The sequence below is a fragment of the Budorcas taxicolor genome, chromosome 6 (assembly GCF_023091745.1).
Source record: "Budorcas taxicolor isolate Tak-1 chromosome 6, Takin1.1, whole genome shotgun sequence".
In the NCBI taxonomy this organism is placed as follows: domain Eukaryota; kingdom Metazoa; phylum Chordata; class Mammalia; order Artiodactyla; family Bovidae; genus Budorcas; species Budorcas taxicolor.
Genome location: NC_068915.1, coordinates 69,103,075 through 69,130,885, shown reverse-complemented (window position 1 = coordinate 69,130,885; position 27,811 = coordinate 69,103,075). Strand labels below are relative to the sequence as shown.

The window sequence follows — 27,811 nt, the reverse complement described above, 5'->3', positions numbered from 1 at the left end:
TGCAACTACATATCCTTCCACCAGGGGTTTTTAGCCTTGAATGAGGTTCTGGGGCCAATCATCTACCTTCCTGGGGGGCCCTAAAGAGCTGCCAGTCTGTAGATCTCCTCTGACATGCTGAGTTGGTCTACTGCTGCTCTTGCTTTGTGTGATTTATCTCACTTACTGGGTTCCCTTGGTGATTTGTCCCAGTCAGAATCCTGGCTTCAGAGCCTGTTTCAAGGGTCTGAAATCCCCTTCCTTCACAAACTCAGATTTCCCTCTGACTGGGAAGCTCTAGAGAGGAAATGTGTAATGGATCAGTTCTCAGTTTTAGAGAAAGACAGTCTTAAGTGGATCCCAGCTCAACTATTCACCAGCTGATGTCCTTGACAAGTCATCTTTCTCAACCTTAATTTCTTCCTCTGAAATAACAATGCCCATGTTATAGGGTAATCAGGAGGATTAAATGAAGTAATCTATAATAATAATATTTTTGTAGATGTTTGTTTCTCTTTTTCTGATGTCAGCTACTTCACTATAGAGATGAGTGTACTTTTGATCCTTTATTCAAAGGACTGAGCTAGATGCTGGAGATGCCATTAGGAATTAGATGTGTTTCTTGCCATCAAGAATTTTTCAGTCTTCTTTGGAAGGAATGATGCTAAAGCTGAAACTCCAGTACTTTGGCCGCCTCACGCGAAGAGTTGACTCATTAGAAAAGACTCTGATGCTGGGAGGGACTGGGGGCAGGAGGAGAAGTGGGCGATAGAGGATGAGATGGCTGGATGGTATCACCGGCTCAATGGACGTGAGTCTGAGTGAACTCCAGGAGTTGGGTGATGGACAGGGAGGCCTGGCATGCTGCGATTCATGGGGTTGCAAAGAGTCGGACACGACTGAGCGACTGGACTGAACTGAACTGAGACATGAATAAACAGTTATGAAGTTCAAGGTGGTAAGAACCATAGTAGAGGAAAACAGAGGCTACTCAGGGGTTATAGAGTAGTACCCTTAACACAGGGAAAATCACGGGCGAACAGGTGGAAAATATGGGGGCAAAAAGCCAAAAACATCCTGGACAGCAATATAAGCCTGTAGTTCAGCTAAACTAAAATGTAGCCTGGAAGGAAAGGGTTCATGATGGATAAGGCTGAATGGTCAATTAGAGCCACAGAAGCAAAAGAAATGTGTGTATCATGTAAAAGCTTTATCTTGAAGACAATGGAAACCATGAAATGTCTTGAAGGATATCAGATTTTTGGTTCAGAATGAGATAAGTCATGATCAGAAATATTAGTCCTCGCAACCTAGGTGGCAGAGGAAAGAAGAGAGGAGATGGATATATAAAATCATCAGGCCTTGGTGGCTGATTTGATGTGGCAGGGACAAGGAAAGCCCAAGTAGACTCCAAGTTTCAGTCTTGTCCAGCTGGAATAGTGATGGTACCACACAGTCAGTATGGGTATAGACTGTATAGACTGCAGAACAGAATCTGGGGTAAAAAATCCTCATTTCAGTTTTAGACAAGTTGGATTAAATTTGCTAATGAGATATATGAGAAGCTCATTTGTTGGCTGTATAGCTAGGGAGCAAAGGAGAGAAATTTGGCTGAAGATGTAGATTTATGAGTTATTAGCATTCTGATTCGGAGAAGGCAATGGCAGCCCACTCCAGCACTCTTGCCTGGAAAATCCCATGGACGGAGGAGCCTGGTGGGCTGCAGTCCATGGGGTCGCGAAGAGTCTGACATGACTGAGCAACTTCACTTTCACTTTTCACTTTCATGCATTGGAGAAGGAAACGGCAACCCACTCCAGTGTTCTTGCCTGGAGAATCCCAGGGACGGGGGAGCCTGATGGGCTGCCGTCTGTGGGGTCGCACAGAGTCGGACACGACTGAAGTGACTTAGCAGCAGCAGCAACATTCTGATTAAGGTGAGATATCAGAGGAATTCACAAATACAGTGACTCAAACAGGATTGTTTATTTCCCATATACCCTGCAGTCTAGAAATTGTTGAATAGTCCAGTCCAGATGCCACTCAAAATGTGGTCCACTGGCCTTCAGCATTGTTATCACCTGACAGCTTATTAGATGTGCAGAATCTTCAAGTCCTGTCCCCAAACCTAGTGAATTCACATCTGCATGTAACAAAAGCCCCAGGAAAGCCACATCCACATAATTTTGAGAAGCTCTGGTTCAAGGGATCGATGGTATATGAGAAGGGGCAAAGAGCACACAAAGTAACGAAATTTTTTTTTTTAGATGTGACATCTTTAAACCAGTAGATATTAATTTTCACTATAGTAGAAATTAAAACTGAGAAAAGTTTAAAATGTTTATTTATCAATTCCTTTAAAGATAATAACAAACCTGTTACGCGTTAACATAAATAACATATTTTATGAAAAATAGCAGTATTTACAAACCAAAGAAAAAGTGAGAATGGCATTGGTTTATATTTTTGCAAGTCTCTTAAATGTCTCCCTGAAGAGAAAAACAGCTGGACTCTTGTATTTGCCTCCTCATTCAATATGCTGCTGTATGTTGTTTTGGTTGAAGCATCTGAAGAAAGTCCAGCTTCATGCAGATGCATAGTTGAAAAAGGCAGGAACATTTTGATTTCCTTTTCAGATGTTTGCAGATACTATGTTTTGATACCATACCTTGACACTGCAAGTAGTAATTTCTTAAAGGTGTGCTGTAATATGGGATTGGAAATCATATCAATGTGCTTTCTGTACTCTTTTACATTAGAATCCACTCATCTATCCTGCATTTTGGATGAATCTTTTGCCTTTGCCCGATTTTCTTACATCATGCATGGGTCATTTGGAAAACACTGACTCACTGTCGAATGCAAATCTTTTCAGATGGTGACACATTTCGTCATTCAATTCAAAGAAAAAAATCACATTTTTAATATCATACTAGATCTTATAAAAAATGTCTTTAAGTACTTAGAATCTGATAGTGAGAGATACAAGTTTTCCAAAACTGATTTTTTTAAACTTAAAAGCCAGAATTTTATCACTGGCAATAAATATATCAGTTGTTTTCCTGGAAGAAGCAGGCTCAGTTTGTTCATTTTTAAGAAGTTTGTCAAATACCCAAATTTTAATTATAATTCTCTATCTGAAATTTTTTTCAAGAAATGATGGTATTCATGAGAGAAACAGTTAATTTGGCTTACGATTCAAACAGTTGCACAAATGGTTTTCCTCAGAATAAGCATGACATTAAAAGATACTTGTTCCTTGGAGGAAAAGGTATGACAAACTCAGTGTATTGAAAAGCAGGAACATCTCTGTGCCAGCAAAGGCCCGTATAGTCAAAGCTGTGGTTTTTCCAGTGGTCATGTATGGATGTGAGAGCTGGGCCATGAGGAAGGCTGAGTGCCCAAGAGTTGATGCTTTTGAACTGTGGCGCTAGATAGGTCTCTTGAGAGTCCCCTGGACAGCCAGGAGATCAGACCAGTCAATCCTAAAGGAAATCACCCCTGAATATTCATTGGAAGGACTGATGCTGAAGGTGAAGTGCCAATACTTTGGCCACTTGATGCAGAGAGCCAACTCATTGGAAAAGACCCTGGTGTTGGGAAAGGTTGAAGGGAGGAGAAGAAGGGGTTGATGATGGTTGGATGGCATCATCGACTCAGTGGACATGAGTTTGAGCAAACTCCAAGAGATAGTGAAGGACAGGGAAGTCTGGCGTGCTGTAGTCCGTGAGGTCGGGAAGAGTCGGGAAGAGTCAGACAGGACTGAACAACAAGATAATGTAGGTTACTCTCCTCGTCTCAAGGTCTATAACCTTAGTCACATCTGCAAAGTCCCTTTTGTCATATAATGTAACATGGATGGTTCTGGGGACAAGAGTGTGGGTCTCTTTGGGGGAGGTGCATTATTTTGCCTACCACGCACTAGTGTGTATTAAATATTTGTTGAAGGGATGAACAAAGGATCCTAACCCATCACTCATTTCTCAGAGCTTTGCTCTGCCATGATATTAGGTGTTGATTGTTCAAGACTCAGTTGAGGTACTACCTCTTCAAAGATGCAGGTATTCCTCGGCTCTGTTTCCGGAGTGAATGAAGCCCTCTGCTAAAGCAGCAGCAGCATCCCTGTTTACTCCTGTCCTCACTCTCCTGTGAGCTTCTTGTGTCTTGCTCTGTTCCTTGCATGCCTAGAGTAGAGCGCAGTGTAGGGCACGTAATATGTATACAATGCATATTTGTTGATGAATGCACGAGGGCAGCAATTAGTTATCCTGTACACACCAAGTTACACTTTTGCATTTTCCCTGGAGCATATAAAGCTTATCCCCTCCCCCAAAAAGCAGAATGGCTTTAGTTATGGGGATGTAAGGCCTTGTGGCAAGTATTAATGCAAGAACAGCAAAGGCCATTAATACAAATGGTATTTGAGATCAGAAGGGCCTCACATACTCCCTCAGGCCCCACACTGGCACCATCCCTTGAGCCTGCACCCCCTAACTGAGTGGAAGTTGGAGGAATTGCAGACAGGTTCTCAGCAGAGCAGCAGTTTAGATGGCTTAGAGTTTCCCTGAGGGTCCTCAGGCTCACGCCCCAGAGGGGCAGGTGTGGAACCAGCAGTCTACTCTGTAGCCATACCACACATGGCCGGTTTACACCTCATGCCTGCAGAGCCAGCCAGCAGAGACTGACTGACATTGCAGAGGGATCTTAATTCAGCCCCCAACTTGGCTGTTCTAAAGACAACATACATTTTACAGAGGACCTTTTGTATGAAGTTACTGGGGACTCATTCAAGAATAACAGAAGTCCCAGTCTGCAGAATTTTAAAGAAAGAAATTCTTTTTTTGGTCATTCCAGACACAGCTCCAGTCTTCCACCTCCCACCAGTAAGCCCATTTATATCAAAATGAGTGAGAAATTTAATCCCTGGTACTTTATAAATAAGCCATTTCCCCCCCTTTCTTTGTGGTTTACTCTGTATGTGCTTTTTAATGGCAGCGTTTAATAATGTTTATATTGCCTTTAACCTTTGACTAATTTTGCAGTTAGGTTCCAAAATCTGGTTTCACATTCAGTGTGTGTAGGCTGCTGCTCCTTCCTTTGAGACTACTGGCTTCTTATCCCTGGAAGGTATTTCATTCCCTTAATCACTTCTGCTGGGTAAAAAGCGTGTCCATGGGGTAGTAGGCAATAGTAGTAGTAGTGGTAGCTCTGTAGTCTGGTAGGTGGGCTAAGTCGCTTCAGTTTTGTCTGACTTTTTGCAACACTGCACTGTAGCCTGCCAGGCTCCTCTGTCCGTGGGATTCTCCAGGCAGGAATACTGGTTGCCATGCTCTCCTCCAGGGGGTCTTCCTCACACAGAGATTGAACCCGTGTCTCTTATGCCTCCTGCATTGGCAGGCAGTTTCTTCACCACCAGCACCACCTGGGAAGCCCTCTCCCTTATACTGTGCCAAAATCAGTCTTCTTGGAATTTTCAATCTGATAGAAAGAAGATCAGAATGTACCTATCTTTGTCTCTTACTGTCCTTCCCTCCCCTCCCCCCTTCCTCTTCCCTTTCCAATAAATGTTTTCAGAATGGTTTTAGATTTATAGAAAAATTGCCAAGATAATACAGAGAATTTCTGTGTACCCCTCACTTTACAGTATTGTGTATCTACAACCATTCATCAAAATTCAGAAACGAACATTGGTACATAGCTCTTAACTATAAACTCCAGACTTTGGTCTGATTTCACTAGTTTTTCTCTAATGTCCCTTTTCTGTTCCAGGATCCTATCCAGGACATCACATTACATTTAGTCATTGTGTTTCCTTTGTTTCATGTAGTGTGTGATGGTTTTTCTTTTTGTTCTAAATTTTTTATGACCTTGACAGTTTGGGGGAGTACTGGTCAGGCATTTTATAGAATGTCCCCCAGCATCTATCTGATGTTTTTCTCATGGGTTTATGGGTTTGGGAGAAGAATACTGCAAACAATGAAGTGTTGTTCTTATCACATCATGTTAGGGACACATGATATCACTATGACATCACTAGTGACATTAACCTTGATCCTCAGATAAAGTCACTCTTCCCTCCCTTTTCCATACATAGTTTTTTAGAAGCAAGTCACTATGTTCAGCCCATACTTAAGAGGTAGGGCAATTAAGTTCTACCCCCTGGAGGAGAAGTATCCTATATAGGTAAGTAATCTGGAATTATTTTGTTAAGGAAGGTTTGTGTCTTCTCCTGCATTTATTAATGCAGTCATTTATTCGTATCAGTTTGGAGTGATGCATATTTACTTTACACTTTGGGTTATAATCCATTACTGCTTTAATTATTCTCTTGCTCAATTTGTTCCAGCCTTGGCCACTGGAAGGGCTTCCAGTTGTCTCTTGTGTCCTTTTCATGTGTCCCCATTTGTGTGTTTTCTAAGGATTTCCTTACTTTGTGGCACTATAAGATATTCCAGGTTCTTCTTGTATTTCTCCTGCCCCAGCCCTAGAATCAGCCATTTCTCCAAGGATCTCTGGTTCCTATTATTGGAGAGTGAGATTAGAAACTAAGATCTGACCACTGGGGTGCCCATTGCTACTGGGGTGTCACTACTTCCAGATCTTCTCAGTAGACAAAATTAAATACATGAGTGTATATCAGCGCATGTTACACATGTATGTGCAATGTTTCTGCATCTACATTTCTTCCTATAGTAAAGCTCTTCTATTTTGAGTATTTATATTTTGTTGTGTAGCAAACAATGAGAATATGATTCTATTCTACCATTACTGGTAATTTTTTTAAAGGAGTGAGAAGAAAGTAGAAATGGAAATCTTAGCATAACTATGACTTAAGAACTCAGTCATCCTCCTGACAGATCATGTCGTTTCAGAGATAAAGACTTCCTAAGAAGTTTACTGAGGTCCAAAGAAGTTAAGAAACTAGTTAGTGGAATAGTCAGAAGTGGATTCTGGATTTTTGAAATGAAATCTCTTTATTTCCACCATATCTAATGCCTCTGTGGACTGATTAGTATTCTTGGCTTTGTTTTCATCTCAGTTATTAACTACGTAGAATGCATTAATAAGCCTTTTAGAGTTGGTGTGCACAAGTATGACCAGGTAATCCGAAGTCCACCACAGTATCACTGAGGAGGGATTTTGCTCTCCAGTGACAGGTGTGTGTGTGTTTTTGTGTGTTTGTGTGTGTGTGTGTATTCAGTTGCTCAGTCATGTCCAACTGTTTGCTGTAGCCCAACAGGCTCCTCTGTCCATGGGATTTCCCAGGCAAGAACATTGGAGTGGGGTGCCATTTCCTCCTGCAGGGGATCTTCCCAACCCAGGGATCAGACCCACCTCTTTTGTGTCTCCTGCATTGCTGCTGCTGCTAAATCACTTCAGTCGTGTCCGACTCTGTGTGACCCCATAGACGGCAGCCCACCAGGCTCCCCTGTCCCTGGGATTCTCCAGGCAAGAACACTGGAGTGGGTTGCCATTTCCTTCTCCATTGTATGGAAGTGAAAAGTGAAAGGGAAGTCGCTCAGTCGGGTCCAACTCTTCGCGACCCCATGGACTGCAGCCTACCAGACTCCTCCGTCCAAGGGATTTTCCAGGCAAGAGTACTGGAGAGGGGCGCCATCGCCTTCTCCGCGTGGCAGGCGGATTCTTCGCCACTGAGCCAGAGTACTGGAGTGGGGAGCCATCGCATTCTCCGCATGGCAGGCGGATTCATCACCAATGACCCAGAGTGCTGGAGAGGGGGCGCCATCGCCTTCTCTGCATGGCAGGCGGATTCATCACCACTGAGCCAGAGTGCTGGAGCTGGGCGCCATCGCCTTCTTCGCATGGCCAGGGGGATTCTTTACCACTGAGCCACAGAGGCATATCGTAGATCAGTAACTCAAAACTGAAGCTGTAATGGCTGGATGTTAGTGAGTGAGTCTTTTCAGATCATTATGATGATTACCCTGCCCCATTTTACTTTTTATAACTATCTCCAAAAAAGTCTTTTTTGCTCTGGGAAGAGAATCACAGGGCTCCTACAGGACAGATACTTGATGTGTACACCTGCTTTTCAGAAGTGGGTCATAAAGCAATAAAGGAATCTGCTTAATGACATCCAGGAGTTGGTGATAGGGTAAAAAGTAAAAAAAAACGAAAACTGTAGCCCCCACAGCCCCTCTTTTAACACACAGCTCCTTTCTTTTAAATTGCTTTTGACAGTATGTAAAGCAAAGAACATACACTTGAAAGTTCCTCTCAAGAGATTCCCAAGGCTATAGGACAGTCCTAGGATGCCTTCAAACCTTTCAGCCATGTCCTTTAAGACGTGGGTATGTTTATACTTGGTAAACCATGTCTTGTTACCAGGTAACAGTAAAATCTCCATTCTGTTCTTTTCCAGTTGTACTTTTATCCATTTCATTTTGTTTTTGTTTGGTACATTGTGAACGTCCAAGATTTTTAGTGGAAATAAAAACAGCTGTTTCTCATGTACCAAAGAATTTAATTGTGAACTTTAACCTTGAGATAATATATCCAAATTTTCCCAGGTGTAGGAATGACTTGACTAGAAAAGCTCGTTTTGGGTAGTTATCCCAATAAGAACCAAATTCAGCTGCTTACTGTCAACTTCATTAAGAGAGAGAGTTTCTATAGGTCTTTCGTTATTTCAATACTCCTTTCTTAACATGGCTTTTCTTCTTTAAAATAGTGCATATTTACCTACATAAACAAACACACCCTAATGTCCCATCTTTCATTCCGGCTTTATTTTTCTCCAAAGCTCTTCCCAACATTTAATATGCTATATATTTTACTTCTTTAGCTTTTTGTCTGTTTTCCCCCACTAAAATGTAAACTCTATGAGAACAGAGGATTTGTTTTGTTCACTGCTGTATTCCCCAGACCCAGAGTAGTACCTGGAACATAGCAGATGCTCAGGGAATGCTTCAGAATGAATCATGTGAAAGTTGCAAGTTCTGATTATTTAGCTCCTGATTTTAATATAAATGCAAATAGTTGAACTTTATTTTATAGGGTCATTTTAGATTATAAGTAAAATTAAATCACCATGTAAGTTAGGGATTTATCTATTCACCAAAAACCTCAGAATTTGTACAAGCAGTGTGCATAGTGCCTTGGAAATTATGCAACTCACTCAGTACTACGATGCTATTATCACTTGAAAGGAATTTTGAAATTCTCTGCTAAATATCACTCAGGAAATTGAAATATCTAAAAGCACACTTTTTTTTTTTTTAAGTTTAAAGGTGAATCAATTCAGTTCCGTCACTCAGTCATGTCCAATTTTTTGTGACCCCATGGACTGCAGCATGCCAGGCCTCCCTGTCCATCACCATACCTTTAGACTAATGCAAAGATATCTTGAAGTGTCATTACCCACTTTGACCAGATTTAGCAGAAAATGACTTTTCATTGTTATTTTTAAAAAAATCTATTCTGACTCATATTTGCCAACTTAAAGAATATGTTATAAAATCCAAAGTAATTCCTCTGAAAGAGTGTCAGCATTCATTTGTATACATAGGTGCTGGCATGTTTTTATTTTTAATGATATTACTTTACAGATATTTACATTTTCTAGTGTCTGAAGTACTTACACTTTTATTTTTAGAATACATGGGCTCTTATTTGTTTAAGAAATATGTAAGATAATACAAAAGGGTATGCAACTTGACTAGCCTTTTGATGAACTAGATCTTTCAAAAACAATAGCTCTAATGCCAAATTTCCTGCAGTATTCTCTCCAGGACAAGAAACAAATAAAAAACCCATCTAGTCAGTGAACATCACAGACTTGTTTGCATGCTATCCTTGGACTCATGTAGTGCATAAATTACACCTTTGTACAGATTGACGTATGTCCAATCCCCCCTTTTATTTCAGAACATTGGGGAATCGACAATGTCTGTTGTGTTAAATCAGCTGCTGCCCATGATTAAGCCTTTGAACCAGAGGACCAATGATGACTACAGCCCCGAAGAGCTGCTGGTCCTCCTGCTATATATTTATTCTGTCAGTGGAGAGTTCTTAGTGGACAAAGACCTGGGTGAAGGTGAAGAAAAAGTGAAGAAAGCGTTGGCTCAGGTCTTTTGTGAGGAGTCTGAATTGTCACCTTTGCTGCAGAAAATCACAGGTAAGTGTTTAACAAAAATAGAGGACATATACATCACTGATACAGAGAACAGGTTTTAAAATAAAGGCATTTTGGAAAGAGGATGTAACTATCTTCATTAGAGTTGTTTAGAATTTCATGAGGCCTGATGAATGCTAGTCAGCTTTTAGGATTAGAAGTTTTTATTGCAGTAATTTTTTTTTTCCAATTGTGGTAGTAAAATGCCCTTCTAGCTGCTTTTTTAGAATTCATAGTCTTAGAACCTAAGTCTTGTTAAAACAGCAAAATTCTCACAAGATGTAATATCTTTAAGAAAAAATAAAATATGGTGCATCCTATTCAAAAGGTTTCTGATGACGTATTCTCTTTGAGATTGTCTTTTCAAGCTTAGAAAAAGCAAACCCGTTTCCCTAAGATATTATACAATGTTATAGAATGAAAATTGACATTTTCAAGAATAGTTTTATATTTTGACTTTCATTTTTCATTTTAAATCTGAGTTAATTGATAGCATCCAAAATAATACCCAAATATCCCAGTGGAGTAGACTGTGCTGATTTGGGGAAAATATTTAATTAAAAGTCATAAAATCTCACCATTTTCACTTCTAATAAGAACTGTGATAAAACTTATGAAAGCCTAACTTAAGGAGATAATCAGTTGTATTGTTTCATATCAAATTCAGTGTTATTTATATTTTGTGTAAAACTTATTGCCAGTAGTATGGATTGAGCCTGAGTCTGTTTGACAGTGAGAAGTTATTAAAACTTACATGTGAAACTTAAATACTTTATAAAAACAGACCAAGTTGCCATTCATTCTTGAGCGTATGTGCGTGTGGGTGTGATTAGACCTTCCCACTGGAGAAAGCTCAACTTGATAGGTTACTAACGTATCTCCTGACCTTTCCTCCTGTCTCCTGTCTTGCCTCCCTGGGTGGAGGAGCTTGCTCAGAAGTAAGCTGTGTTGCTGTCCACCTGAGTGTCCTGTGCATATGTGCTTTCCTTTGTGCCCCTCTGCTGGCCTTTCCTGTGTCTGGTCATGGAAAATGAAACCCTGATGAGATGGAAACTGAATGAAGTTCCCATAGAAGTGAAGCATTTCCTTGCTCAGTACAGAACCTGCTTGCCAACATAAAATCTACATAAGGAAAATTGTGGGAGTTGTTCCCATTTCATTAAGGTACAGCGCTGTATGTGATTCCATGTGTGTGTTTGGTTATAAATGAATATTGACTTAGAAAGGCTTCATACGGTTTGTATAAAGCTTTAGAACAGTGATTTGATTCAAAGTCGATTTGAATGCTAGGAGAGTGTAATTGGATGTTATTCTTAACACACATGATTCCAGAAACAGACAACAAGCATGGTATGTTTTAGTGAGGGTGTTTGGCTAGCTTTTTTGCAGCACTAGTGAGTTACTGTATTATTTTGAGAATTAAGGTCAAGCAGTCAGAGTGTTCATTTGATATTTGCTCAAGGTGTTTATTGACCCCGAATTTCATTCTTTATTAGTTTCTCTGTTTTTGATTGCTCAGGATATTGCATTTTCTTGCTTATAAATGTGATTTCACGATGGAAAACACTTCTGTACATTTGTATTTATATATCAGGAAAATTTGTAAGCTTAGCAGTTGAAGGTGAAAAAAAGAATCTATGAAAGTTTTAGTGCAGTTTTAAACTTTTGAGACATCTTTTTTAAAATTTATTTATTTATTTTAATTGGAGGCTAATTACTTTACAATATTGTGGTGGTTCTTGCTATACATTGACATGAATCAGCCATGGGTGTGGCTGATTGTTTTATAATACAAAGTATACGTTCCTACCCAGATTAACTTTGAATGTGCAATTTAAATAGATGAATAAGATGTGCTGTCTAAACTTGACATAAGTTAACTTGCCAGTGGAACATGTGTGCATTGGTCAACTTCTGTGGACACAAAAAGGACTTGCTTTCTGAAGATAGACTTTTACTGGCCAGTATAGATATGCCTCTTATTAAGTATGTTGAAATGCGATGTGGCCTGAAGAGTAGGGTTTATGTTTACACTTAGCTGCTGAAGAGAATGTTTAACCTACATCTCAAGATAAGGAGTAATAGGATGGTGTTGAGGCAGTGGTGACTCAGTCTTGTATCAGTACAAGGCATGCCCAGTATGTACTGGAAGAACTGAATTGTCTTCCAAATGTGCTTAGCCTATCATGGAACTAGGTTAGTTCGGCCCACAGTATTGCACTTAACATTATTCCAACGTTTAGTCTTGACTTACTTGTTACTGGGTGGCAGAAATTATTTTACGTCTTCTGCACATTTTGTGGTTGATGAGATTTGAAAGTATTATTGAAAATAAGCATGTAATCAATATAAGAATTGTGCTTTTCATATAATTCTGTAATTTTACTAATCTTAACTGTTGATAGAATCAAGAAAGCAATACTTTCTAAAGTGAAGTTGAATACTGGACTGAAGATGAAGCGTGTTATCATCACACAACTGCTAAGTGATAGAACCAGGACTTGAACCCAGGTGTTCTGAGTCTGGAGCCCATGTCTTTAAACATGAGACCTAAAGCTGACACACATTCATTTCCATAACCATTGAATATTGTATTCTGTAACTTATGCTTGCCTACATTTATTGTTTTATGCCGTGCATGCTCATTTTCTGAACAGTGAATTAATATTTGGTTAATATCGTAGATATTACTTGTGTTTTTGAATCTATCTGTAAAGATCCTTTCTCCAGGGGATCTTCCCAACCCAGGGATCAAACCCAGGTCTCCCACATTGTAGATGGATTCTTTAGCAGCTGAGCCACAAGGGAAGCCCAGGAATACTGGAGTGGGTAGCCTATCCCTTCTCCAGCAGATCTTCCCAACTCAGGAATTGAACCAGGGTCTCCTGCATTGCAGGCTGATTCTTTACCAATTGAGCTATCAGGGAAGCCCAATAGCTACTTACAGATATTTCCTTGTACTGTCCTGTTTTGGTGCATGTATCCTCTTTGTTCCGCATTGCTATAAAGAAATTAAAATATTTTTTCTAGTCATTGAAATCTATTGGTTGTCTAGCTTTCTAAAACAGGAGTAGCAAACTTAAATTCTTTTTGTTTCAGTAGTATCTCTTAATAATTGTGCTGTGTTTAAAATTCATATTTCCTTTTATATGTTAAAAATGTAATTTACTTTTGACAGTGTCTTTCATCTCTATTCTTCCCTTTTATGGAAAGGGCAATGAGAAATTGTAATTGGAAAAACAAAACAAAATTTAAGATGGTCAACGGCAGCTATTATTTTCTTTTTAATAGGTACTCTTGGGGAAAATAGTGGGCAAAAACTCCTTTCTATTCACACAAAATAACAAAGGTTGACTCTTGGGTGTCAGGGATGGGAGCTGCAAAAAGAAAATTGATATGGCCTCAATGTGTCATTTAGTGTTGTGCTTTCTCAGTCTTGCTAAGTTCAAAGAGAATATCGGTTTCTATATATGTTAGTGTTTGCATGGGAGTCACAAGAGAAAACAAAGGAAAACCATTTGAACTTTCTTCAGGCTATGAAATCAAAACACTGATTTTAATCTGTGCAAACTTGGACTGTCCTCATACAGGGAGGTATATCAGAAAATTATAGACTTAGAGCAGAAATCCTTGACTCAGAAGTCCTGGCTGTGTCATTTCCTCTCCGTGTGTGTTAGTGGGCAAATCAATGTCTCTGAAGTTTGATAATAAATACAAGCAGCCTATTGACCACTCATGGTTTTGCTGAGAATAAAACGATGTTATGTGTATGAGCTAATTTTTGGTCCATTTACTACTGTAATAGGTAATTTTTTCCCATTGCTGTTATTATTTTGCGAGCATCTAGCTATCTTATAGGACAGTGCTTCCCAGCCTTTTCACACTGCGATGCATTCAAACAATGAGAATGCTTGCATAGCCTACCATGGTGAGTGGACAGGCTATTGTGGGAGGAAACCAGCAGCAGGGGCTCTGATCACTTCCGGCCCTACCCTATTGACCTGTGACCTGAAGTGAAGGAGCAGCTTGGCACACCTGTAAACTATTAAAGGCAAATCAGTGCACTAAGGTGTGGGTCAGAAGGCTCTGGAATCAGGAAACAAAGAGAAACAAAACTTGCGTATATAGTTTTTGGCACCAGAACTCTTGGAAAAAGAATTTTTTTTGGTACACAATTTTTATATTAATCAATTTATTTTCCTGAATTTTTATATTTCCTGTCTTTAATTTTTCCATGTCTTTAAAGGAGCTAGATCTATTTATTTAGGTTCAGTGTAATGCTAGGGAATGAAAGATTCAAAATATCTAAAAACTGTGCTTCAAGAGAGAAGCATGACAATACCATGGAAACTGATTTACATTTCTTAGATTCTTATTTTACTTCCTGTTGATAATTTGGGATTATCAATTTCTGTATTCTTGTATTAGGATTGTACCTGGTTATATGTGATGGAAAATTTACTAGATTAGCTTAAATAATAAATAAAAATAAACAGGGATTTTTTTTTTTCCACAGCAGGAAGTTCAGAAACAGGCAGCAGAACTCACACTCTTTTTGGCTTCCTCCTTCATTTATTCTGTCATCATGGTCATGAGGTGGATACTCCGCTTCCGTGTGTTATATCCATGCTTCAGGCAAGGAGGGAGGAAGGATGAAAGTAAAAGGAATATGCTAGTGAAATCTGCCCTTTTTTCTTCACATAGGAAGACCACAACTTTTGGACTTGTAATCATTTGCCTATGAAGTTGTCTCATTTTCTAAAATGCTGCATGAGTCAAAGGGATCTTACTGAAAGGCAGGATTCAGCCTGTAGGCTTATAGGTTGCAATCTTTATATATATATATATTTTTAGATTTTAGCATCCAGTATACAAGACAGTATACAGGTTGCAGTCTTTAGGCTAGTACTGCTTCAGGTATTGACTATTACAGAGAAACGCTTTTGAATCTCTAATACTAGAAATCTGAAAGATCGCTAGGCAGTGAAATTATACGCTACAGATCTCATGAACTCCTTTTTTGACTTTTTTTTTCAACTAAAAGAAAAATCACATTCGTTTACATTTTAATCTGCAGTGAGTTCACCAGTGAAGTAGCATAGGTTTTCCTTCCAAATCGATACTGTAAAGATACCATCTAAGTGGAAGTCGACCTCCCACGGAACTCTGACTATTGGATGGAAAATGCTAAGAAGCAATTTGGGGCTTAATGTTAGGAAGACATATCAAGAAAATAAAGCCAGCCAGAAAGTCTGACTCACTCCCACGAGAAGAGCTTCCCAGCACAGAAGGCCGACACCAGAACTTGAGCATCAGTAGGAATTTTACCAAGACATTTTAGGACTTGAAAATGTTATGAAAAGTCAGTTTTGTGGAAGGAATGGTGCCTCAGTTGTCCTCAATTTCTGGGAAGGTGGTACTTTTCCTAGCAAGATCTTTAGTCATGCTCCCTTTCCTATGTAGTTCCCCAAACCTCGATATAAAATAATGGCAGGATTCCTGTTACTCTCACTGGAATAATCAGAACTTCACACTGATTGGAATAAAATGTATAAATTACCTTCATGATGGACCATGATTTTTTAAATCATCTTCAACTTTGTTAAGGGATCTTGTTTCCTGAGTTTTTTTCTTCTCTGTTCCTCCTCACTTGCCTATTGCCCCGTTTAAGATTAACCATGGATGACAGATGAGGAAAGGCTGAAGGTAAGAACAGTCTAGAGAGTTCTCATCTGGCATCCACTTGTGTTCTCTAATGGAAATCTGAGAGGACTTCGAATGAGGAGGGAGCTGAGAACTTGTTTTCAGTGGGTTGTAGAAGGCAGCTTATGATACTCTCAAGCCTGCTTGCCAATGGGAAGCATGTACATGCCCCTGTCCTTAGCAAAACAAAGTCACATTCTACAACCAAACGTAAAAATCTATTTGCAATGATTTGTATATGACAGCTTTTCTCTTTTGAAAAAGTTCACATAAACATTAGTTCAGTTCAGTCGCTCTGTCGTGTCCGACTCTTTGTGACCCCATGAATCGCAGCACGCCAGGCCTCCCTGTCCATCACTAACTCCCAGAGTTCACTCAGACTCATGTCCATCGAGTTGGTGATGCCATCCAGCCATCTCATCCTCTGTCATCCCTTTCTCCTCCTGCCTCCAATCCTACCCAGCATCAGAGTCTTTTCCAATGAGTCAACTCTTCGCATGAGGTGGCCAAAGTACTGGAGTTTCAGCTTCAGCATCATTCCCTCCAAAGAAATCCCAGGTAAACATAGACCATATAAAATTATTATTGCCATTCATGGCTGATACTTTATTATGAAAACTTTCATCTCCATCAGCATAAGGCACAGACATTTTGTTTATTATGTTAGTAGAGGTATTTCTTTCAAACAAAGCATTTTTCATCATTGGTCAAGTACTTTTCCCAGCCTCGTAGAAAGTCAGTCTTCTTTGTAAAATATGAAGTACTTCCCAACAGAGGACTGTAAAAGATGAGGAGCTAATGAGAACTCCTCCTCTTTTGTGCTTCCTTTCCTCTGTCACCTCTGCATTCTTTCCTCCTTTCACAGCTTCCCCTCAGTAATTCATCAAATTTCAAAACACACATTTCTGCAGATTTCTACTCTTAAGGGCACTATTTCAGTTGAAAAACAGTTTTCAAGATTTCAGATATCTTTCCCTTGAAAAGTTGTTCCTTGGACCTTGAGCATTGGCAATGATAAGGATGTTGCCACGGTAACTAGCAGAGTGATCCTGAAAGTTCATTGCCAGCTTAAATGTTACCCACAGTTGAGTGAAAACTTGAGCTCATTACAGGAGGTGACAGTTTACAAAACCATGACTGACAATCCACTACTCACTCAGCTGAAAGACTTCAGGATACAGGGGAAAATTCATTTCAGAAAAGATTCTGCTTCATCTCCTCTCAGTTATTGTGGCATTCCAGCATTAGACTTTTCATCAAGGCATGTACCTTCATTTCTAGTGTTTCAGATTTCTTGTTTCAGGGCACCAAAACAAAACAAAACAGCTTTTAAGACTGTTGTTTTCCATTATGATTTGTAACACTGTTGGTATAATAGGGTCTATTTTTCCTCTTGATTTCTAAGATTTCTGCTGGAAACTCTGATGAAGAACATATGTCTGCCCTAAATCACTCCCATGAGAAATGTTGGAACTGTTACATTTAGTTTTACTGTCCAACATATTAAAATAGTTAACTGCAGCATGTATTACAAAATGGCTCTATCAAGTGAAGTTTACAATGTTTAGTTCATATTTAAAATACATCACAAGCTGTGTAGAAAAATATTTAGAGCTGCCTATTAAGGTAGCTAACTAGTTAAGTAATTTTGCAAAGATATTAAGGGATTACTGCAAACTACTTTCTCAAGTACTTAATTTTTTCATGCCAGATCATAAAAATGATCATTCTTAATTAAGACAATGGAACAGATCTTCTTGCAGTGGTATTTATATATGCACAAAGGCATGAGACAGACTGTCTAAATCATTAATTTTTATGTCTGCTCAGGATGCCAATAGTAATAATTGTGTGTATGACAGAGCGATTAATAATTGCTGACTCTTATTAACTGCACATTAGATTATACATTTCCCAGTCATGAAAGACAACAAATGGAATGCATGGAATACAGCGTAGTTTTCTTAAACATATAGTTATGGATCAGATGGGTGTGACTGAGTGTTGTGGTCGGAAAGAGCACAGAGGAGAAGGGGACTAATGTTTATTCCTCAAAATCCTCATTGGTATGTAACCTGAAAATAAGTCACTTAGCTTCCTCATTGTAAAGTGAGACTCTTATTAGGTGAATCCTAGGTCTCTTCTTTCGCTGATCCTCTGTGGTTCTAGCTTCATTTGTTTTTTATTTTTATCAGATTCGGTGTACCCCCATCCCTACCTCTAAGCCTACTCCTTCTCAGTACCGTTGTCTCTGTTAGGCCGTCATTGTCATCTCGGGAGGGAAGCAGTGCAGTCACTGACTCAACCTCAGCTCCGAGAGCTGTGGCCTCTCCCCGCGGCTGTGTCTGCTTCCTCTGAGATGGCCTTCTCTGTTCACAGTTCTCCGGCAGTGCTCCCTGTGCCCCAGGCACACAGTGGCCCGTGGCCGCTCCACCCCTGCCCACCCATTCATTCAGCTTACTGATAACCAGGTTAGCATTCTGAAATTTAATTTTATATTTTAATATCTTTAAGGTTTTCCCTCCACTATTGTAGTCATACTTTCTCTTTGTAGAAAATTTGGAAATGTGAAGAACAGTGTAGAAGGCACATATAAATTTCATTTCATTGAATATTGATGAAAATCAGGTATTTGCCATTTGTATTTCGTCCTCTGTGAATTGCCTGCTCATGGTCTTCTCCTTTTTTTCGGGCTGAGTTGTTAATTCTGCTCTTGATGATTTTAAATCAGAGCACCTGTATTATTAAGGTTATTAGTGCTCAGTCATGTGTTTCGTTAGCATGTCTTCCTGGTCGGTATTTGCCTCTCATGTTTGCTCGAACGGCAGGTCTGGAGATGGAGCTGTGTTTAGGAATGAGGGCGCAGGGACGCTAGAGGTATGATCGGGGCACTCTTCCTCCTGAGTACTGGGCTCATTCTTTCCAGTCACAGCTGCCTCCATGTGACCTGCTCATCCCTCTAAGGCATTCCTGGCTTCTGCCGTTTCAGAACAACAACTCAGGAAAAAGGAGAGTTTTTGGTTTTCAATCCTAAGACATGAAACTGACCGACTTCCAGTCGTCATTGCCAGGGGAATAGGGTTGTCTGTGGCCAGGCTGAGTCCTGAGTTTATAACTGCATTGGGGCGTAGGCAGGAGAGAGACGGGGGCAGGATTTGGAGAACCAGCAGTGGACTGTGATCAACAGTCCAGCATTACCATTTACTAATAGAATAGGGACTGGAGTGGTTCCACAAAGGAAGGGACACTGGTGTACAAATGCTAGGCATGGCCATTGTGAAGACATCCACAAATAAACCAGTTTTCTTTCTTTATATCTAAAAAACGTATCTTATCTTCTCCCTCTTGAGTTTGGTACTTTGCCTGTAAATGGATGAAGATGTCACTGGCACCAGAATAATTGCTTCAGGAGTAGATGTTTATATGCCTAAAAATCATTGTCTGGAATTTTCACTAATGTTTTAGAAAACAGCATCAGAACAACTGGGAAAATTCTTAGACCTCAAACTGCTTTCACTATATAATTGCTGTCAACACTCAAGTAGCCATAATTGTGCCTGTCATGTATGACTGTGTAATTATATGTAATTTTTTGAATATAAGTATTAGCAGGACAATGATTATCATTTGGGTGAATTTTAAAACTCCATTCATGTTTATACATTTCCTAAAATATTTATAATTGGATTTTTTCCCTGATTACAGAAGTATACTTGTTCATTGTAGAGTACTTGGACTATCTTTTACTCTTTAATAAACACAGAATAAAATTGAAAGTTACACTATGAACCCACTACTGAGAGAAAACTACTGTTAGTATTTTGATGTGTACTTGGTGACCTATTGGTAAGTAGAAATTCAGATCCCATATAAGTCTCCCAAGTAAAAGTGGCAGGTGAGATTTTTGTTTTAAATTTGTTTTGTATTTTATCTGTCAAGGTCAGAGTGCCTAAAATAAAGGGGATCAGAAATAATGTCATATATGGCTTTTGAAACTAACGTTGGAAAGTTAATTGTTGAGAATGTTGGTACTGAATTAATGTCCCGAGTTCTAGGAGACAGTATCCCTCAAAAGTCAAATTACCCTTAATCAGAACATAAAGGAGAATAGGGGCTTCTCTGTCCACGGGATTTCCCAGGCAAGCAAACTGCTGTGGGTTGCCATTTCCTTCTCCAACGGATTGTCCCAACCCAGGGATTGAACCCAGCTTCTCCTGCATTGTAGGTGGATTCTTTACCATCTGGTCCACCAGGAAATGCACACAAAGGAGAATTCTCTCAGCCAAAAAGCAGGACCTTGGGTAGGAGGGAAAACACTTAGATACAAATAGTTCAGCCTAGAATTTTGGCAAAAGAAAATTAAAAAGAGACACAACAGGCTCTAGACACCGATATTATTTTATTATGTGAGGAGAGAAGATTAATATTTTAAAAACCAGAAGGAGAACATATGTGTACAACCATGGTGATATTCATTTGTATTTTGAAATTTAGTTGTAAACGTAACCAAGAATGTAATTCCCATGGAAACCTGACTTTTTCTGCCTTCATATGTTGCCTGTTTATTCTGTTCTTAGCACCTGGAGTGAATTGGTCCCAAATGGAATGGTAATTTTCACTGAAGTGTTTATAAAATGAAGCCCCCTTCTGCTTTTTTTCCTTTCATTTTAAACACAAGACATATGCCTGCACCTCTTCGTCAGGCTCTTGAGTTGTTGCCAGCCTGACAGAGAGCCAGCTGGAACAGGAAACTGATAGGATGCAGTGTTCATTAACAATTAACATTTTCCAATGTGTAAAATGCATTAGAATTTTCATTTTAAATGCTGTGGTTTTTTCCAAACTATACTCTGAAATAATTGTATTCTTTCTTTCCTTATTTTTGTTGTGGTGGTTAAGAAAAACAGTTAAATCTGATTTATTTATTTATTTTTTGCATACAGTGATGTAGAATTGAGTTTCTTTTGTGTACAAATCACCACCTTGCAAAGAATTCAATCTTTGGCCAAAAAAGTTTTCTTCATAGTTAAAATGTGGTTGGATACTTCCTCGCTGGAAATGCACACCCTTTCTGTCCAAGTGTGGAAACAATGCACTATGTCAACAAGCACGCTTGTGAGTTACAGTTTACAGTATTCAGAGCGTCTCTTTGATGTACAAGAAGTGAAGCACATGTTTTCATCTGTTAAAAAGGCAGAATGCTTTAAATTTTGTTCCCAGATTTTTCTATGGTTTTCCCTTTGTTATTTTTTTAAACTTGAATCTCTTGCTTACCATCCCTCTTCTCGCTTTCTCCCTCCTAATCTCACCTAATCTCACACTTCTACGAGAGAAATCGGAAAACTGGTCACCTGGGGAGTTTGCACACTGTACTCTTGATTATTTCAAGTTGTTCTCCTGGAGAATGCAGAAGCCCAGACAACATGACATCATCTGAGATGAGTACAGCCTATTATTATAGAAGTCGGTATTGAATGGCTTTTGAATGTAGAGCGACTGTAGCATTTCAGAGCAATAGCCCTTCCAGATATTCGATTGCAAGTGCTGACACCATTCTGTGTCAGGGCCCCTATGCACAGAGTTTAAAATAGAGCAAAACCACCAGAGTGTATTTGTTGGGACTTCTTGGTAGGGTATGTGCAAATAACAATCAAAATATCAGATCTCTAATTACTTCCTTATTGTTTTTATCTTTGCAGTTCTCTCTTGAGCCAAGTTATGCCTTATCATTTATTTAAAATGCAGATTCAACATGTGAAAAATCCAGGAAAAAGCTCTGGGAACATAGATATGTTGGCTTTTTGATTGGCCCTTTTAAGGACATGGCTCTTGTTTTGCAATTTGGCAGTGAAAAAAATATCAGTATTTTGCTTAAAATAATTGAAGAGCAAAAATGAACATGATCAGGCTCAAAAAAAATCTGGGTCATTACTCTCCAGGGTAGGGAGGAGCTAGAAATGGTTACCGAATAGTGTGCTCCACCCACGATGTCCTCCGTGTCTGGACTAAAGCGACACACCCTCTGCACTGGACTCTTCAGAGCAGTAGAATGACATTTTTCCACAATCACCTTCTCACGCTGGAGGTTTTGTATTCTATCATACCCTGTGTTCTAGCCACAGGCTTTTCAGTTCCTTAAATCCATTACACTCCCTCCAACTAACTCCCCACCCCAATCCAGGTAACCTCTTTGGGGCACGGCTCAGGCAGACCACGTGTCCTGGGCTCAGCCTTGTGCCCCTGCCTGCTAGCTCAGAGCCTCCACCCTCACCATGTGTCTAGTGAGCAGTTTATTATATATTTGTGTGATAAATTGATTAGTGTCTGCCTTCCCTCTGCCCCAGACCATAAACTCCATCAGTGTGGTTCACCATTGTATCTCAAACACCAGCTGTGCTCAGGAGCAACATGGAAGGCTTTTCCTAAGTACAGTATTTACTGAATGAAGGAGGGAATGAGAAAGCAGGCCTGGCTCAGCTCTAGTTTTCATCTGACACTGCAGCGCTGCAAATAGATTGCAGCTTTACCGGAGGAGAAAAGAGAATAGAACATTAAAGGAAGCCATGCCCCACCAATGAGAGTTTGAAATCCCACTGTTTGCAATATAGTGAAGAAAATGATTCATGCAGTGAAAACAAAGACTACCAGCCAGTGATGGAACTGTTATTTTGTGCTAAATACTAAATCTGGCAGTCTTTTGTGCTGCCAGATTTTGAATTCTGGAGGTTTTTGGTTAAATTCACTGTTTTTCCATTACTCCTCTTTTTTTTTTTTTTTTCATCTTTATTTCTTTGTCCATCTTCTCTTTTGTCCCCTTATCTTGTTTCCTGGCCAGGTAGTGAGGCTGTTATTCAGCCACACCTGGAAGGCAAAACATTTTTTGACTTAACTTTTAAACCTCAGGCCTACTGACAGTTCTTCTCCCACCTGAATATATCAAGGGTGAAACCGGCCACAGAACATCTGTGGAAGTTCAGTGGCCCATGGACAGAATCACCGGGGCAGGAGAGCTTTCCTCCTGAATGCCTGTCAGCAGTATCCAGCCATAACGCCCTGACTAACATCTCTGAGCAAATCTCTCCTCAGCCAGCTTCTGTGGCCCTTTCTGGCTGCTCTCCCAAACTCTCCCCCTCCTACCCTGAACAGAACCATTTCTCCAGAAATGTTTTCTAAAATAACATTTTTTTTTTCCACCACATCTGCTGCTCCCACCCCCTTCACCCCGCACCTCCACACCTAATTATCAGACCTAAACCAAGGGAGTTTGGTCATGAAACTAGCATTCCTAAGTTACAGTATTCTATTAGGTACTTACTGATAAGGAAACGGCTTGGCATACGTAATGTATCATACAAAGTGGAGGAGGGGGTTTGCCCCCAGCCCCATGTATCTCTTGTTTGCTCATGTGTAACCTGAGGCTCCATCATCAGGCATGTGTGCCCATTGACAGGAACATGAGCCTGCGTACTGGCTCTGAAGTTTTGCTTCTCAAGGCAGGAGCTGACTAGCCTGAGCACCTTTTGCTTTTCATACATATAGAAGAATCTGTGATCATTTCTTATTGCTGTGGCAAATAGGAAAGTTACAAAATGCTAGTGAAGGAGAATGAGAATGAGAAAAGCTTTAGATCCAGATACATGTAATAGTATGTTTCAGAACCTCAAGTGTTCTCTTCTTAGGATTAAAACAGTTTTAATTTCAACTCTACAATATTTCCCAGTTGTGCTATATTTCAATACCATTTCTTATGCCTAAAATACATTCCCTGCCTCTGCATTCCTACCTGTAAAACTCCCACTTATTCCAAATGCAACTACAATAGCATTGCCTTTCTTATTCCTTCTCTAATCATTCCAGCCCAAAGTGACCCTGCCCCTCGGTATTGACTTGTGGCATCTCTAGAGCATTTACATTTGTGTCAACCTCACATGGGTGATACTTGTACACGTGTGTGCTTCCTACCTGGTCATCTTGAACAAGTTACTTATTCTCTCGTTACCTTCGCTAGTCTATCTTTAAAATGAATGTACATGAGTTTGAGCAAACTCCGAGAGATGGTGAAGGACAGGGAAGCCTGGCATGCTGCAGCCCTTTGGGTTGCAAAGAGTCGGACACGACTCAGCGACTGAACAACAAATAATATTACAACTCTTGTTGGACTACTATATACACTTCACAGTATACAGCTACTATTGTCGTTTGGTTTCTATTAAGTTCCTTGAGGGCAGCAGCCATTTATTATTCACCCCTGTATTCTCAGTCCCCCTTTTTAAATGGTGGTGCTGAATGAAGGAAGAGAGAAAAACTGGGTTGTGTATTTTCATGCTGCCCTTCACTTTTCTCTATTCCTAGAGTTGTTTCAGATGGAATGGAGGCTAGACTGACAGCTCAGCCTTTGGGGACTAGAACTGGTTCTGAGATGTTACATGGTGAGAGAACTATTTGATAATGAGGATAGAGGAGCCTGGTGGGCTACAGTCCATTGAGTCACAGAGTTAGACATGACTGAGCACACACACATTGTTTTTTGCAAAATATTGCTTTATAAACCTGCTGTATTGCAGAAAACTTTTTCTTCTATTCCTGATAAGCCGAACACTAAACAGCATATCATCACCTTGGGAGTAGATCTAGATACTCTTCTCCAAGGTTACTTTACTCATCTAGGCATTGACTGTCACATTTTTCCTTCACACATACATGTTTGGAACTGATAAGATTTAACTTTATAAGAAAAGGAAATTTAACCCATGTGTAGTTGAAAGAACTTACTTTCTTCTTATACTTCGTTTCTCTGAAGAAAATCTTACAGGTTGGGTATAACTTCCTGACCCTCAGCTTTCATCGGTCCAACTCTGTGGAGTTACCAGACACCAGTGAATTTGCCTATATGAGAAGGGCAGTAAGAGAGTTGGTCTTTCTCTTTCTCAAATATTGGTTTCATGTTCCTAGCATATCTGTCAGCACTAATAAGAATATTTATGGCACACCAAAAATGTCTAGACGTGGCTCCAGAACCATCCCGTGGGATGATCTAGCTCACTGAGCTCATCGTCTGAGTGATACAGTGAGATGTCCAGAGCTCTCGCAGGACAAAGCCCCGCCCCAGCAGCGCTCTGTTCCAATAGGCTTATCACCAGAGCACACAGGGCCTTTGTTCTCTGGCTGCGCGGGGTGGGAATTCTTAGACCCTTGTTACCACAGACGTGCCTGTGAAGATCCGTTTGAATCCTTCCCTAGAGTGGTTCCCAAGCACTGTTCTATAAACCGGCTGTGTTAGAATCCCTAGAGACAGTTGTTTACCAAACAGAGTTATAGACCCTACCCGAGCCCTACCCTATCAGAGAGTTGAGGGGTCAGGTCTGGGGATCTGGGTAGAAAAGGAGTAGCGTGTTCTGTCTGGAGCTTCCTGGACCAGGCACAAGACAGGGCTTTCCCTTGAGACGTCACCCCGCTGGAGGTATGTGGGCTGCACCCTCTCTTTTGGGGTACTTGGAGAAGGAAATGGCAACCCACTCCAGTGTTCTTGCCTGGAGAATCCCAGGGACGGGGGAGCCTGGTGGGCTGCCATCTGTGGGGTCGCACAGAGTCGGACACGCCTGAAGCGACTTAGCAGCAGCAGCAGCAGCAGCGAGGTCCCAGGTTACTGAACAGGGTAGATGTTGTCTGCTTGGAGTAGGTCAGCAGGCAGTCTGAGGTATCAACGAGAATCTTACAGGTACTCAGCTGGCGACTGGCTGGCCATGTCTGTCAGTGCCTGTCACACAGCTCTTAGTGAAGGTGCTAGAAGTCAAACCTAGTCCTGTCTGGGGCCAGTGTCAGAGGTCTCTGTCTCTGCACTGTGTTGCCTGCTCACTCCCGACTGAGCAGCTCCAGCCACTCCTTCCCACCTGTTTACTGTGTGTGTGTTTCTCCTTGTTTATCGTGACACAGCTGTTCCATTTGGTGACCGAAGCTCTTGCCAGGGCAGTGTTTATGCTGGGACTCTTCCTTCCCTTTCATGGTAAGTGAGCTGCAGTTTGTTAGCCGGCCAGTGTTCAGAAGTCAGGGTCCGGGAGTTATTTCCCTTTAGTTTAGTTTTTTTTTTTTTTTTTAACTTGGTACCAAAGTGATTGAGTCTTGGGAAGTTATTCCTCAGGTGATCCCATTAGGTCAGAACCTGGTTTAAATGGATAATAGGAGGTAATGATGGCAGCTGAAACATTTAAAGCAACAACACATTTTGGGAAAGAAGACTAGAAAAATGAGAGCAATCCTGGTAACTGCTTATATTAGTATTCTTGATTAATGTCTGCTTTTTAAAACATCAAATTGCTAATGCATCTCTAATCACTGCAGCAGTCATAACCAATTAGTTGTGTTTATGTAATATTAAAGAGTGCACGGGCAGGGCTGGCCGAAATGTCACTTTCTTCCACGGAGGGAGTCAAGATTGCATGCCTCGCTGCTTCTCCAAGCCTGGTCTCTGCAAAACCATGAGCAGCTCACAGCCCCGCACCGAGGCAGCTCTCTGGGCGACTCAGAGTCGGTTCAGCTGTGGACTCGAAAGGGCCCCCAAGAAACTACCCATGACAGCCTTCTCTGAAGCCAGGCTGCCTCTTTCCTTCCACACCTCAGAAGCGCAGCGGATTGCAGGCTCATACCCAGCAAGCCTCAGCTGTTCTCTAGGCCTGTTGTGTTTGGCCTCTGCAGTGTTTGTGAAAACCTTCAGTTGGAAGCCAGATTGGAATAGAGCAGCTTTAAATAAAGAACTGGGTTTTTGTAGCTGTTGTTATTTCGTTTCTCTGAAAAATGTAAAGAATGGCAGGAATTGATTGAGGCTAAGTCGTGGCTTCTCTCTGGACATCCCAGGTGGCTCGGTAGATAAAGAATCCACCTGTCAATGAAGGAGATGCAAGAGATGCAGTTTCCATCCCTGTGTCGGGAAGATCCTCTGGAAGAGGAAATGGCAACCCACTGCAGTATTTTTGCCTGGAAAATACCACGGGCAGAGATGCCTGGCGGGCTGTGCAGTCCGTGGGGCTGCAGAGAGTCAGACACGACAGCACGCACGCCCATGCAGCTGTTCTCCAGCTGGCTGGAGCATCCATCCCTCACCTCCTTCTCCTATAGTATCTATGGCCCCCCTGCTGCAGGCAGTGTGTGGCTGTACTTTCCTATCACTGCTATATTATCCCTCCACCTGCCTGTTAGCAGATGGACGAGCTGGACAAGCAGCCATTCTGACCAATTGGAAAGGGTTCACTTATCATTGCATCACTATTTTGTAAACAGGAACTTGAGATCCATGCATTCCTGAGTGTTTTAAGAGAAATGTATCAGGCACAAGCTGTGGCATGTATTGACCACTTGGCAAACATCTGCTGACTGACTGAATCTTTGACTAGAGGTCCAGGGGTTTGGGGACCCAGGGTCCTGTGTTTGGCTGGAAGAGACATCAGGGGCAGATTGGGAATATTACTGGTACTCTGTAGATATATGCAGAGCAGGGAAGCCAGCTAGCGATTTTTCACTTTCCGTGAAATACAGGACTTGGTCTTGTGTTGGGACACTTTGACCACTTTATACTGAAGCCTATTTGAAGACATTAAACTTTAGTGACTTTGTAAAATTTCAGTAAATTTTCTGCTCAACTGAGCAAAAAGTCCTTTTGGGTTTAGTTGGGTGTGACTGTCTCTCTCACCTGACACTGTCTATTTCTCCCAGTGAGGGCTGTGAAACAGGACTGCCTCCCATGTCTCTGCTGCCTCTGTGCCGCAGAGCCCTTTGATGTCAACCGTGAACCCTCATTTTGTTACTCACACCTGGGCTCTGCCCTACCAGACCCAAAACAAGTTCTCAATGATCCTATCACAGTGGTTTGGGACTAAGGTTTCACAGATTGCCTGGGTTGAAATCCTGATTCATCCTGTGGCCCTGCAAGTTATCTATCATTTCTATATCTTAATTTTCTCATCTGCAAAATGGGTATGGTAGTAGCCCCTACATCATAGC

At 40.8% G+C, this 27,811-nt stretch overlaps 1 protein-coding gene across 1 annotated transcript in view; it reads left to right on the top strand.

The window, feature by feature from the left end:
* The window catches only part of SCFD2 (sec1 family domain containing 2), a 397,018-nt gene that overhangs the window by 146,470 nt on the left and 222,737 nt on the right, over positions 1-27,811 (top strand). The window contains exon 5 of the mRNA XM_052641944.1: positions 9,868-10,117. Coding sequence (XP_052497904.1) covers positions 9,868-10,117 — 250 coding nt within the window. The remainder of the gene's footprint in view (positions 1-9,867; positions 10,118-27,811) is intronic.